The sequence below is a fragment of the Corythoichthys intestinalis genome, chromosome 14 (assembly GCF_030265065.1).
Source record: "Corythoichthys intestinalis isolate RoL2023-P3 chromosome 14, ASM3026506v1, whole genome shotgun sequence".
Lineage (NCBI taxonomy): Eukaryota > Metazoa > Chordata > Actinopteri > Syngnathiformes > Syngnathidae > Corythoichthys > Corythoichthys intestinalis.
This window is the reverse complement of record NC_080408.1, coordinates 3409830-3425362: the sequence shown is the minus strand read 5'-3', so window position 1 is coordinate 3425362 and position 15533 is coordinate 3409830. Positions and strand designations below refer to the sequence as shown.

At 37.9% G+C, this 15533-nt stretch overlaps 1 protein-coding gene across 1 annotated transcript in view; it reads left to right on the top strand.

Moving 5' to 3' along the window:
- The window catches only part of myo10 (myosin X), a 125737-nt gene that overhangs the window by 38865 nt on the left and 71339 nt on the right, over positions 1–15533 (top strand). The window contains exons 2-3 of the mRNA XM_057856665.1: positions 10304–10402; positions 13159–13317. Coding sequence (XP_057712648.1) covers positions 10304–10402; positions 13159–13317 — 258 coding nt within the window. The remainder of the gene's footprint in view (positions 1–10303; positions 10403–13158; positions 13318–15533) is intronic.

The following is a 15533-nucleotide window of genomic DNA, read 5'->3' as shown; positions in this document are numbered from 1 at the left end:
CGATTTTAAATGATTAGTTGTTGCAGCCTTACTATTTTTCATAGTTATCCAATTCACTCAAAATGTTTTGATTAGAATTGAATGTTTTCAAATGTCGCAAGAATTTATCATTAAAGGAGCAGCCGCAATATGTTCCTCAAGCATCATTAAGAAGCCCCTCATGAATAATTAATCAGGGTTGGATGTTAAGAAGCTAAACAGCTGTTGGGCTAGTCGATTATTAACAAGACGGGGCTCAAAGTTCAGCCGGTCAACATGCTGTTACCAGGCAAAAAAAAGCATGAAAACACAAACACATGGAGTTTCGCAGGCAACGCGAAGGCCGGCACTTTCCCAAGCCGGACCCCCGTCGACTGCCTGCGGATTGACCTATGAAGAATTGTAAATATCTCAAAAAAAGATAGCAGTACAAACGAAATTTTACGGCACAAATGTAGCACAAGCGATTGACATGATTTTTATATAAATTTGCATCTGATGGGGGGCCAACTTCACATAGGACGTCCATCATAAGGACACGAGACGCTGTTTTCTTCTCGTTTTTGTTCCAAACACACTTATACATAATGTATAAACGCACTACACTTAATGCGTAGGCACGTTAGCTCTCACAAACGCACAATTAAAGCATGCACACGTTCTGACGTACTCACAAACGGTATGGTTAAAGCACATTTTATGCACACACACACACTTTATTTCAGCTAGACAGACAGCAAACAAGGCAAGTGCTCTTTTTGGAGCTTTTTACTTCCTTAACTTTTGACCATTTGTAAAGCTGTAACAAACATGTACATTTACTTATGTTCAAAACTGCACGCATTTTAGCAATAAAACACTTGACACAAAACAATTGGTGTTCAAACGTCCACTGAGTTTGATCAGTATGTAAATTTAGTTGGAAAATTAGCCTAATTTGCCTAACAAAAAATTGCCTACACATAACTCCACAAACCGTAGCTCTAAACTGATTTGCAAATGCATACACAAACATTTATTAGCTGAAACAACTTACGTGGACCAAACCAAAGCGTAGCTATCCTTTATCCATGTGTCAGACATCTATGTCTGCGTCTCAGTCATATACAAGGCAACAGTCCAGCCAGACCCAACGCTGCCACTATAGGGCAGTGTATCCTCCATCATTAAACAAAATACAATGCTTTTGGACTTTTTGGAAAGTTATTTTGAGATTTAGGGGTACTTAAAGGGTTAATTTACGCAGAAATTCGGGTTATGTCACCAGCGTAGGAACGGAACTTGTTTGTCACCCAAGAACTACGTTGGAACTTAATTAAGAATGCATTAAAAAAAAAAAAAAAACGTACCTTATGTTGTTCTTAACGGGGAGCAGTTGGATCCAGCCATGTTAAATGAGTTATGTCATATTCACTGTTGCTACCAGAGGGTAGTGTATCCACCTAAATCAATAAAACTAAGTGCAAACAATTTACAGCCTTGTGTTTGCAGCTGTCGTCATAGCCATGTCAGACAGGTAGTCTGCTCCTCAGTCACTACAAGGCTAGCGTCCAGCCAGACCCAACGCTGCCACCAGAGGGCAGTGTATCCTCCAGCATAAAACAAAACAATACAGTACAGGTAGTCCCCGGTTTATGAACGACTTCCGTACCTGCGCTGGCGATGTAACCCAGATTTCCGCCTAAATTGGAATTAACCATTTAAATACCTCAAAACACCCTCTAAATTAAAAACAACTATCTAAAAACATCTATTATACGTCATTGTACTGTCCTCGCCAAGACGTTGGAGCTAAGCTAGGCAGTGAGCAATGCTAAGAAATGACGATGTCAGACGTCCGTGTGCTTGCTGACTTTATTCACCTGCTCATGACATCAACACTTGCAGAATGAAACTAAATTAAATCAGTCTGATCTTCAATAACTGCAGTTCAAATTTGCGTTTACAAGTAGCTGCTTATACAGCAATAACAAACGAATAACGTGTATCAGTTAGCGTCCGAACATCATCAAACACAATCACATCAACTCGCCCCGAGTACTCGACCACAATTAAAAACGCACAATAAAAAAAGTACAAATGGGGTTATATACAGCCGTCGTCTTTGGATGCTTCACAAGCAACAAATGTTTGTGCAGGCTGTCACCTCTACCACTCGGCTGCTTGCGTGTGTGGGGTGGCCCGTGTGTACATGCGCTCGCTTCCTGTTCTACACTTTCTGCGCCAAAATAAAAGCATGCATCACAAAACAAAAGTCGACATTGAAAAAAAAAAAAAAAACACGAGATGCAGGGGTCGTATAGTCGAAATCGCATAACTCTGGTCCGTCGTAACCTGTGGACTTCCTGTATTTTGTATTGCAGTATCGATATACCAAGGCATTTTTTATGTTATTATTTGGTTAAGAATTTTACAAAAATGATGAAAGCTCGCTCCACTCACTTATTTTGGAATGGACAGTAAACTACAATCCATTTTGCTATAAATGTGGAGCTGCCTAACCTCATCACTCGAAATTAATGGGGGTGTAACGGTACACAAAAATCTCAGTTCGGTACGTACCTCGGTTTTGAGGTCACTGTTCGGTTCGTTTTCGGTACAGTAAGAAAACAAAATGCAAAATATAAATGTGCTAGTTGTTTATTACACACTTATGTGCTTTCAACAATAGGAACATTAGCCTACACAAAGCTAGAATTCTGCTTAAAAATAGAAAATACAATATTCTGAAATGTATTTTGAAAAACAAAATTAAAATAACTTTGGCTAAGACTTTTTCTTTAAAATAAATATCTGATGTGCAAAATTGAACAGTTGCAACACTGAAGTGAAGAGTTGTTCCATCTATATTCTTTTTTTAAATTGAATTCCCCACCCAGAGGGCCAACCATCTTCCATGTTAACATTTAACCGTTACCCACGCTGCTCACTGCACTTCTGAGTGGTGCGACGGCCCTGGCCGTTTAATTGTTATCTTTTTTGAGACTGTCAGTCATCTGATCGCCGCGTCCGCCAGCTGGCTGCCTTCCCTTCCAACGTGGCGTACTCTGATTGACGCCGGACAGGCAGACGACGTCACCGCCGCTGACGGGCCACCCGAACTAGCCGCTGTCTGACATGTATCCATTATGCAGCGCTTTGTTTACATTTGCGGCAATAACGACACTTGCTTTACGGCAGCTAATCCGATACAAGGTAATACAGCTCTGGGTAATACTATTTGGCTGTTGTTTGAGTTTGCATACCCGCGTGTGTGTTGTATTGTGCCTGAGTCTTGTTAACCAAGTAAAGGCAACGTTGACAAAAGTCATCTGACCGCTCGTCATTTTACAGTCAACACTCAGAGTTCGCAACTTCGCATTTGACAGCATACGTCCTCGCCAGCTGTTGGCTCGCCATTCATTCACCTGGCCATTTGATCACGATTTTGTTACACTCCCGCTTTTTCGGTGAGGTATTTTGTGTTCATTCGTTATTTGATCGTTTTTGTTCACCACTGTAAATAAGAGCACCGCAGCAGTAGAGGTAAACTGCCGTTTTCGTTCAACCCGATTTGTTTAGTGTAGAAGCCAGGGTAGTGGCTGTATTGTTTTTTCTTTTTTACGATCAGGGTTTACTTCGCGGGTGGGGTTCAAGTGTTGTTTCATTTTGTTTCTTGTTTTGGCCTGGGTTTACGCTGAAGCCAGCTTCTTCCGCATTTTGTATATTTTGTTCATTGCGAGTTCGACTTGTGTGAATAAATTTCTGTCCACTTGCAACTTGTTACGCCCTTAGCAGCCGTCCGTGGGACGTAACAGTGGGATTATGGGAAGCATAAGCGGGCATTCCGTGCTTGCGTTAAATGTGTCAAATATTTTAACGTGATTCATTCAAAAAAATTAATTACCGCCCGTTAACGCGCTAAATTTGACAGCACTTTACATTATGTCAGAAACTCGTTTGGTACGTCCCCGTACTGAACCGAGGACCACGTACCGAAACGGTTCAATACAAATACATGTACCATTACACACTTAGAAATTAATATCTCAATGTCTCAAAAAACGATAACAGCACAAATGAAACATAAACGATTGACACCGTTTTTTGCCATTTTTGATCAAAATAGGGGGCTGGTTGACCTCAGATTGACTTCTAAAAGAATTATAATATCTAAAAAAAAAAACGAGAGAAGCACCAACAAAACTTATTACAGCACAAACGAGCACAAACGACTGACATTTTTATATAAATTTGTGTCTGATGGGGGGCCAACTTTACAGTGGTACAACCTACTACTATTTTAACTCGGCGGCGAGCACTGACAGTGATAGATGTCAGCCGCCAACCCTCCCACTTCAATGGATTGGACGTCTACTAGTCATAAACCCCAACGATGGCCGCCAAGAACGTCTCTCAAGCTGCTGCTTCTCTGTATTTTTTGCGCTTCTCAATGGAATGACGACACTCTGCGGTGGCATTATATTTAGATTGAACACACAGCGCGCGGCGGAACGGGCCAGAAAAAACGTGCGGTAATTCTTCCAGTGCGGCAAGTTCAAACTAGGTCAGTCTTGCCGTCGGGGAAAAGTGCTGACAAGTTGGAAAACGCAAAGCTGTCACCGTGTGGGAGCTAACTAGAGTTTAGTTTTGCTTTTAGCTTTAGCGTGCTAATGCTAATGACACAGCGTTTGCGCTGCACTTTGGTTAACTTGTTAGTACAAACACCACCAAAAATGATCATTAGCTTAAGCTATGAATAGATTTATATAGCAAAACAGTTTTTAAAAAATTCTAGTGGAAATTACACACCTTTATTAATTACTATTGACATAATTAATTTTATGTGAAATCTATTTTTCAAATCTTACATTTTATTCAGAATTATTCATATATTCTTTTATGGCCCAGGGCAAAATATATGTGGGCAAAGTTAATACTACAATTTTAAGTCAAAAGGGGGGCCGAAAAGTATTGTCCCGTAGGCCGCAATTCTGAGAGGAAGGGGCTTGTAAACACACTTAAGCGTGACCTGGTGTGGATTAAGAAGAAGAAGAGCACAATAAGAAAGTGTGTCGCTGCTGGAGGGGAACTTAGGGGAGGGCACACGCTGCAGACAAAGACGAGGATATGTCCAAAGAAGTGTGCCGGGGGAGGGGGGGGGGGGTCTCTCCTGCTCCATGTGTGCGTTCTCCCACGGAAAGGAAGTATACAAAAGCCACATTTCTAGCACGTTTGGGCACCACGGCTCCCTCTAGTGCAGTGGTTGTCAAGCACGCAAAATACTGACTGAATGAAAGGACAAAATAAGCTTTTTAACCAGTGGTGTTAGTTAGTGCCAGGTGTGGGTGGGCATTAGTCTTACCTGGGGGATGGGGGGGGGGGCAAAAAAAAAAGAAACCTGCAATGCTCAAGTAGGTCGAAATCCAGCGTAGGGCTACTGCACCATAAATCATGTTTTGTGTTCTCCTTGAGATAACTTCTTGTGATTTTGTCCAAACAAAGTTGATTTGATTTGATTTGTCTTAGAAAACATCCATAACTGAACAGTATGGACATGCAGGTGACAATGTTTTTTTAGGTTATCTATTGTGGTTCCTCTGTTTTATTAATATTATTATAGTTATTCTTTGTTCCGTATCCCCTTTGAGTGAAATTTGACCACCTTAGAATGCTTCAAAATGCACAAAATCGGCAGGCAGGTCAAGACGGGTGCAATCTTTGATACCTTGTAAAGACAAATTCCGAATACACTATGTAGCGCCCCCTAGCAGTCATTCTTTGTCCCGCCGACGCTTTAAGCCCTACTTTGACCCCCCTCAGAATGCTTCAAAACTCACCAAACTCAACAGCCAGGTGAACACTGGTGAAATCTTTGATAATGTGTTAAAAAATAAATAAATAAATAAAAAATCATATGTTCGTAAATGTGTGTAGCGCCCCCTAACAACAAAACCAACATTTTATTTCATTTTATTTATTTATTTATTTTATTTATTTGTTATTTTTCATGTGGAAGAGGAGGTAACAACGCAAAGGTTAAAACATTAGAACTAGGGCTGTCAAATGATTAACAATTTTAATCGAGTTAATTACAGCTTAAAAATTAATTAATCATAATTAATCGCAATTCAAACCATCTATAAAGTACTGAATGCCATATTTTTCTGTAAATTATTTTTGGAATGGAAAGATAAGACACAAGATGGATATATACATTCATCATAAAGTACATAAGTACAGTATGTGTTTATTATAACAATAAATCAACAAGATGGCATTAACATTATTAACATTCTGTTAAAGCGATCAATGGATAGAAAGACTTGTAGTTCTTAAAAGATAAATGTTAGTACAAGTTATAGAAATTTTATATTAAAACCCCACTTAATGTTTTCGTTTGAATAAAATTTGTAAAATTTTCAATCAAAAAATAAACTAATAGCCCGCCATTGTTGATGTCAATAATTACACAATGCTCATGGGTGCTTAAGCTCATAAAATCAGTCGCACCCAAGCGCCAGCAGAGGGCGACAAAACTCAAAAAAACACAAGTAACAAGTTGGCATTGCACTGTGCTGTCATTTTAATCTGTTTGAGCGGGGCATGTGCGTTAATTGCGTCAAATATTTTAACGTGATTAATTTAAAAAATTAATTACCGCCCCTTAACGCGATAATTTTGACAGCCCGAATTAGAACACATCAGTACGATATGAATGGGATACCTTATGCAGTGCCCAGTTTTCTTTGGGTGGGCAGAGCGTGTCCGTGGGTGGCTACTGCCCTCCCCTCCCCCCTGGTAACGCCCCTGTTTTTAACCCTTTAACACCGGGGCCTATTTTGTCCGAATTTGCCTGCCTTTGATGTTGCCTTTCAAAATACCGTTTAAAATTCGTCAAAACTTTTATTTGCAAAATGAATAGAAAATATAGTCAAGACATTGACAAGGTTAGAAATAAGGATTTTAATTTGAAATAATAATTTTCTCTTTCAAACTTTGCTTTTATCAAAGAATGCTCCCTTTGTAACAATTACAGCTTTGCAGACCTATGGTGTACTAGCTTTTAATTTGTTGAGGTAATCTGGAGAAACTTCAGATTGTTGGATTGGATTGGCTTGATAGGCACTTCTTGCATACCATACGGTCAAGCTGCTCCCACAACACCTCAAAGGGTTTGAGATCTGTTGACTGTGTTGGCCACTCTATTACAAATAAAATACCAGCTGTCTGCTTCTTTCCTAAATAGTTCTTGCATAATTAGGAGGTGTGCTTTGGGTCATTGTCATGTTGTAGGATGAAATTGACTCCAATCGAGCGTTGTCCACAGGGTATGGCATGGCGTTGCAAAATGGAGTGTTAGCCTTCCTTATTTAAAATCCCGTTTACCTTGTACAAACCTCCCACTTTACCAGCACCGAAGCAACCCCAGACCATCACATTACCTTCACCACGGTTGACAGATGACATCAGGCACTCTTCCAGCACCTTTTCAGTTGTTCTGTATCTCTCTTTGATCCAAACACCTTAAACAATGATTCGTCTGTCCATAACTCTTTTTTCCAATCTTCCTCTGTCCAATGTCTGTGTTCTTTTGTCCATTTTAACCGTTTCCTTTTATTAGCCTGTCTCAGATATGGCTTTTTTTTAACCACGCTGCCCTGAGAGCCGGCATCCCGGAGTCATCTCTTCACTGTAGACATTGACACTAATGAAGCTGCTAGATGAGAACTTGCGAGGCATCTATTTCTCAAACTAGAGACTCTTATGTAGTCGTCTTCGTGCTCTGTTGTGCAGCGGGGCCTCCCGCTTCTTTTTCTGCTCTGGTTAGATCTTGTTTGTGCTGCTCTCTGAAGGGAGTGGTACACAGCGTATAGGAAATCTTCAATATCTTGGCAATTTCTCTTATGGAGTAGCCTTCATTTGTAAGAAGATTGTCAAATTTCATGTGAAAGTTGTCTTTTTCTGGCCATTTTGAGAGTTTAATCAAATCCACAAAGGTGATACCCAACTAGCTCAAAGGAAGATTACCGTAATTTCCCGAATATAAGGCGCACCCGTGTATAATGCGCACCCCAAATTTAATTGTAAAATCTAGGGAAAATTATTGTACCCGTTTATAACGCGCACCCTAATTTTAGCACCAATAAATAGAAGAATACAAGAAAACAGAGCTTGTGTACAGATACAGAGATGTCATTTTACTGACTGGTGAAACACAGCACAAGCATAGCACATTGGTAGTTCAAAACATTACCGTAAACTGACAATATTTACGGTAATAATATGATTTGACAACTTCTCCAACTTACCAGAATCTAGGAGAAAACAAAACAGATGTGACTTTTCTATTAAAGGCTGCTGTATAACTTGCTCTTTTCCTCATGATGAATAAATGTTTCTTCCATGGATTGATACGGTAAAATGAAAGTGAGAACGTAAGTCGGAAATCCGTGAGAGCTCATACCTGTTATTTGGGTTTGAGTTTCCCGAGGGACCGATATAGTTGACGGACACAGGAAGTGTGTGTCCTTACATTTGTTATGGTCCGAATTGCGGAGCTGCAATAAACATTGACTCAAATGAGTTCAAGAAACTAAATTCTGTGCTTTATGAAGAGTGAAAAAAGCAGAATTTAACACAGACGAAATCATTCGGCCGATTAGAGTGAAGTATTACCGAAACAAAACGGTGACGTCACGTACCGTAATGGTCGGCAACGGGTCGCCGCATACGTTTCTTCAACACAACGTGGCCGTGTCAATGAAAAAAAATCGGTTTGTATATATATGTAATACATATATATTTCTGTCTCCATCCATGTACCCGTTTATAATGCGCACCATGAGTTTACAAGTTGATTTTGGGGAAAAAAAGTGCGCGTTATATTCGGGAAATTACGGTAGTTTTATAGATTCTCTAAACACCTAAACTGTTTTGAGCTGTGCCAACATAATTTCACGAGGTTTTCTAATCATCTATTATCCTTCTAAGGCAACTAGCAGGCACAATGTACCATTAGAACACTGGAGTGATGTTTGCTGTAAATGGCCTCTTTACAAAACTACGTAGATATTGCATTAAAACCGGACGTTTCCAGCTAGAATAGTCGTTTACCACATTAATAATGTATATAGTGTTTTTTGATTAGTTTAATGTTATTCCCATTGAAAAAACTGCTTTCAAAAAGGAGGAAATTTCTAGGTGACTCCAAACTTTTGAACGGTAGTGTATATTAACACAAAAAGGGTGTGGAGGATATCTTTTTGTGAGGTTAGGTATTGCACCCATCACCTTATCATGCGTTAAACATACAATCAAGTTTCTGGAACACACATATTTTGTACAAATTGAAAAGATTGATTTGTGGAAAAAATATAACATTGAAAAAAAGTATAAAAAAAAATATTTACATTAAACCAGTTCAGTTCAATTTCTTCAGGCATGCCACTCAGTTTCGTCGTGATACAGGGGTACGTCACACAGCTCACACTTTCAGGGGGCGTCATTTGTTCTTCTGCCCTTTGTGTTCTGCTCTCACTCTTCTCGACTCATCCGTAGAAAACAACAACAAATCTGGCCCATCCTCTTCCTGGAGTTGATGAAATAATGCATTTGCTCACGCTAAATTTAGTTTTTGATTCATCCCGCACGTTTCACCAAGTCGCTCGCTCAACCTCACCTCTCTTTAGATGGCACTTTGCTCGGCAATATATTCAACGTTTTTAGGATGACGTCTTTCCATCGTGAACTCACAATGGCTCCTGGGATGTGTCGTTTTTCGTGGTGCTTTCCGTTTTGAAAAAGGACGAGAAATGATGGAAATATGGCCATAAACCCATGCAGCGTTTTACTGTTTATTTATGAGGGCAATAAAATATAAAACTCATTTGACATTATCTCCCGTTTTACTTGCTCGATTGTAAAAACAACCTCAACTTCCGCACTTTCCAACAAGACCGAACAGTAGCGCGTGGGTGATGTAATTGCATTGTGATAAGGCTTCAAAGACGATATGTGTAAACGTGTCGCCTCCGACACGTCCGATGTAATAGGGTAAAATCTACTACAGCGCATTTGTCAGGCGCAGTTCAGTTGTTTTCCACTTTAATTACAGAAAATGTAATGTTCTTTTCAAATATCTAGGAACAATTTCAAGGCACCATACCAATCTTTAACTCTTTCAATGTGTTCATCGTGAGTAGATGTCATTCCACTTCAAATGGATTGGATGTCGAGCGCTGTCAATGGCAGCCAATGAGATGCGAGACATCACCTTTTCGATATATTGGCACACAACTATTGTACACTGACATGAATTGTTTTTTGTTTTTTGGTTGCACAGGGCGAGCGCGTCTGGCTGCGCCAAGATGATCAGAACCTCCCCGCCACCGTCTCCTCCTGCTCGGAAGGCGTCGTCGTCTTTACCAGCGACTACGGACAGGTTGGCGACTTCTCCTTCTCTTAGTCGTCAAGCTGCTGTGGGCCGGCTATCGCTTTCAATGGCAGACAACGAGTTAAAAAACATGTCTAATTTTTAGGGTATACAGATTAATATAAGGTTAAAAAATATCAATTCTGTAATTGAAAAGAAGGATGTGCTTTTATGTTTTAAAAGATGATTTAAAGGCTAAGATGAGCGTGTTGCCTTCAGGGCCACGTCAGTGCATTAATGACTTCCAATTGTTGACTTTAAATGGGTGACATTCCTAAAGAGATTGGATTTGCGGTGTCGATATCGGAGCCCGAGCAATTCATTGGTGTCGAGGTCAAAGTCGTGTGGGCACAAAACAAAGGAATATCCCGTTTCTTGACATATGGAGGACAGGTGGCCACGCCCCCTCCGCACATACACACACACAAAAACCCAGTAGCATCTGGCAAGTGGAGGAACATTCTTTTTATTTTGACTTCAAACTTGGAAAAAAACCTGATATCTCCTTTCCTCTTGGGGGGGGGGGCATTGAATAATCATTGCCAACACTCCCAGTCAGAATGGATTGGACGTCTAGCAGCGTGAATGGCAGTGAACATAATCAATCAATGCCAGCCAGTTCAAATGGATTTGATGTGTATCACAGTCACTGGTCGTGAATGAGTTAAAAATATAGAGTATAACTAAAGAAATAAAATACTCACTAAAATAAATATAATGAATAAATAAACCTAAATACTTGAACATGATCAAGTGTTGATGGGATGTCTGACATCGTCATTTTGAAGCTTAGCTTGCTGCCTAGCTAGGACTTAGCTCCAACGTCTTAGCGAGGACAGCCCAATGACGTATAATAGAGGTGTGCAAAATTTCCGATTCTTAGATTATTCGCGATTCGGCCGTGGAAGATTCGAGAACGATTCACAAACATCCAAATTCTGATTATTGAAATATGCCAAGTAAAGCGGAAGTAAAACACACTCAGCGAGCCGGGCGCTCTTCGGGACGCAATGAGGAACGCAGCGAGAGTAGCTAAACATCATGCTTCTCATTACCCGGCCCCTCACGTAATGCCAATGCTCAACTCATGGCTCTCGCTCAACTCATGCCACGAGATAAAAAAACAACAACATACCTGACTGCTGCCGAAAAGCTGCTACAAAGTACATCCACATAATGTTACGGTAGATATCATTTATATAGGACTAGATGCAATATAGATTCGGTAGCGTGAGCAGCACATCTACAAAAACCTAGATGCGGGCGTTAGTAAACGGCCGCCATCTTAAAGCAGTACACTTCCCTGTAAGGCTGTTGTAGCGAACCTTCCAAGCGAACCTAATTAACTTTTTATCTAAAATACTCCTAAATTGGTAAAATATTGACTTGAATCTATCTTTAAAATAGTTTTAAAACTTTCACATGTCGATAGTAGACGAAAGGGAAATTATGGAATAACGGGAGATATTTTAACAACTTTAACGGTTGATTCACAACATTAAATTAATTGAATGTAGTTTAAAGCTGCTTATACAGAATTGGGACTGGAGTATTTTATTTACTTTTATTTTTGTATATTTGTTTAATGCTATATGTTAACTTGATACTGAAATAGTAGTTTGTTTTAGCCTGAGAGTATTTTTGAACAATTTTGGAACTAATGTACAAAACATTAAAAAAAAAAAAAAAAAAAAAAAAAAAAAAAGGGAGGGGGGTACATCAATAATCGTTTTATAATCGAATCGGAGCCTCTGAATTGTAATCGTAATCGAATCGTTAGGTGCCCAAAGATTCCCAGTTCTAACGTATAATACATGCTTTTGGATAAAAAAAAAAAAAAAAGTAATAATAATAATTTAGAGGGTATTTAGAGGCATTTGAAACTTCCATATTGGTCGTCCTCATTTTTTTCATAAAAAAGGCGAAGACAGGAAATATTTGACAAATTTCTTTTCTATTTTGTTGTTTTGTCCTAAAAAGAAAAAAAATGTGTTTTTTTTAATTATTACATTTACATTACATTCACTTTTGTATTTATTTTTAAGTAGTTTTTGAATGGGGGAAAAAAAATCAATATTTTTACTTTTACTTTTTTTTTTTTTTTTTTTTTTTTTTTTTCATGAGCAGCCATTGCCACTGCTAGACATTTGCTCCATTTTGACTAGAATGGCTAGCTACATTCAATGAAATGTTTGAACATGATCAGGGCTCTAAAGTAGACACAAGCAAAATATGGAGCCCGAAGCGTTGCCCCTCACTATCCTTCCACTCGCGAAGGCCGGAGAGAACATCAAAACAAAGAATGAACTGAAGATAAATAAGCAAAATAACCTTCAAAATATCCACAAGCTTATCTCAAGTTTGTCTTTTGTCGGGCTACGTTTAGTCTCAGGCACGTTTGGGCTTTCTAGAGGATTTTTGCTTGGGTCACTTCCTGTTGATTTTGCAGCACTTCGTAGTCACTTTCTGTTGATTTGTAGGCACTATTGGGTCACTTCCTCTTGATATCGGATCAATTCCTGATGATTAAAAAAGAACACAACTTACACAGTATATTTATTTTGTTATCTATCATATTTTTTTTTTACTAACTACCACAACGCATAGCACAGTCAAGCATAATTTGCTTTTGATTTTTTAAAGATTGAGCCTACATCTATATTTAACATTGTCAAAGTGTGGCTCCCTCTAGTGTTAGTGAATCTTAAATTCCTGACATTTTGGAACATTAAACCTTCATATTTCCTTTTTTTGGTGTGTTGCAGGTGTACGCGTACAAGCAGAACACGCTGACGCGTCAGAAGGTTCAGGCCATGCACGGCAGCAGCGTGGCGGGCGTGGAGGACATGGCGGCGCTGGAGGACCTTCACGACGGCGCCATCATGTACAACCTTTTCCTTCGGTATCGCCAACGACTCATCTACGTGAGTTTACAAGACATTTGAAAAATATTTCAACGCGTTTCATTCCATTGGTGACAATTTTAGGTGTCAAACTCATAGCCCTGGTGCCAGATTCGGCCCGCCTCTTGATTTTGCGCAACCCATGAAAGCAACACGTGTCAATTGAAAATTCAAATTCAAATGACATTTCTGTATGAATTTAGATGAAAGATTGTGAACTCCAAAAATCAGAGAGCATTTACAGTTTTAAAATCAGGTTTTGAATAAATTTTGAAAAATTTTTAATATAATTAATAAATGCAGTGATTTAGATTTAAGATTATTTAAGATTTAAAAATTATTATTTAAGATTTAAAAATGGGCTATTTACTGTTTTTCCTTTTTTCCCCAGGATTAAAATTAATTAATAAAATACAGCAATAGTAAATGAATAAAAAATGGGTAAATGATTAAAAAAAAAAAAAAAATTAATTAAAATAAATTAAAATTTATTAATTAAAATTTAGTTAAATATTAATTAATTAATATTAATTAATTAATTAATTTAATAATGATTAATGAATACAATTTTTTTATCTTTAAAAAAAGATTTGTTAAAATAAAAATATTAAATGTCTCCCCCCAAATAAAAAAAAATCCTATTTTCTAATTTATTTTATTTTATTTATTACGTCAATAAAATTTTAAAAATCAATAAATATTCTGAGAATATTTCGTTTTTTTCCGTTTATTATTTCATTATTATTTATATATATATATATGATTATTACATTCATTCATTTATGTATTATCATTTCTTTGTTATTTATTGTTATATATTTTATTTATTAAATAACAATATTTACCATCTTCCCCCAAATTACAAAAAATAAAAGAATACTTTCCCGTTTCCTCCATTTTTTAATATATACTTTAATTTACTCATTAAATAAAATTTAAAAAATCAATTATCAGTATTTTGTTTTTTTGTTTATTTTTTATTATTTCTACATATGATTATTAGTTACATAATTTATATATGTATTATTTATGTTCATATATTTTATTTAAATAAAAAATATTTACTTACTATACTTAATAAATAAAATAAGCCTATTTCCTCTTTTCTCCATTTATTTTTTTAAATTCACGACATGAATAAAAATTTTTAAATGAATAAATATTCTGAGAATTTTTTTTCCCGTGTGATTATTAATGAAATATTTTATAAATGTATTATTTCTTTACATATGTTATTTATTATTACATATTTATTATTATTTATTGTTATATATTTTATTTATTATTAAAAAATTCTCTGATTATGAAATCATTGTCCGTCATTGACGACTGCCAAGAGATGTCCATTGATGGCAATAGACGTCCAATCCATTTTAACTGGGAGTCGGTGAGAGTCAAAATTGATTGGACGTATATCGCCGTCAATGCCAGTGAAAGCAAGCCATCTCAGTTGAAATGAATTTGATGTCTATCACTCTCAATGAGTTCATATGTGGATATCTAACTATGAAACTCACAATACATACCTACCCATTCACAACGTATATGTACAGAGTGGAATGACTGGAATGAGGCCCCCCAGTCCTGAGCACAGCTGGCTACAATCACACCAGACACACATATACGCACGTCCGCCTTGCAGCATTGACCCCCGCTAATCAGTTGGCGCTCCAATCATTTCTTCCGACGGGGACCACGACATTCCTCGGTCGTCTTGTCGTTGATTTCTTTGCTGGTAAAAAAACATTGTTGACGACAATCTGTTCTGGTCCGGTTGTCTTCTTTTCCTTGTATTAGTACGCAATGACATTGACGCAACGGCTCCCGTGGGAATTATAAAAATTCTCAAGTTAATGTGGAATACGCACGGGCGACAGATTGCAGACATAAAACTTCTAAGTGGCCTAAAATGGTTAGTGATAACTCATAGGCTGCCATTGACGGCGGTATACTTTCAGTTTGTTTTGAATGAGAGGTTTGAGGGCCCCTCTCAGTTCAAATGGATTGGAAGTCTATTGTTGTCAATGGCGGTAAAAAAAAAACTAGATTTATAGATATACTGGTAGTCCCCAGGTTGCGATGTACTTAAGCGATTTTGACTTTACAACGAAGGAGTCTCGTCCGCCATTTTGTTTCCAGTGGGTTTTTTTTGTTGTTTTTTTTTAAAGTCGCGTTAATAGTACCTTATTGTACCTCACAGTATCTTATTTATTAATATTACATGTTCTGCCTAGGGC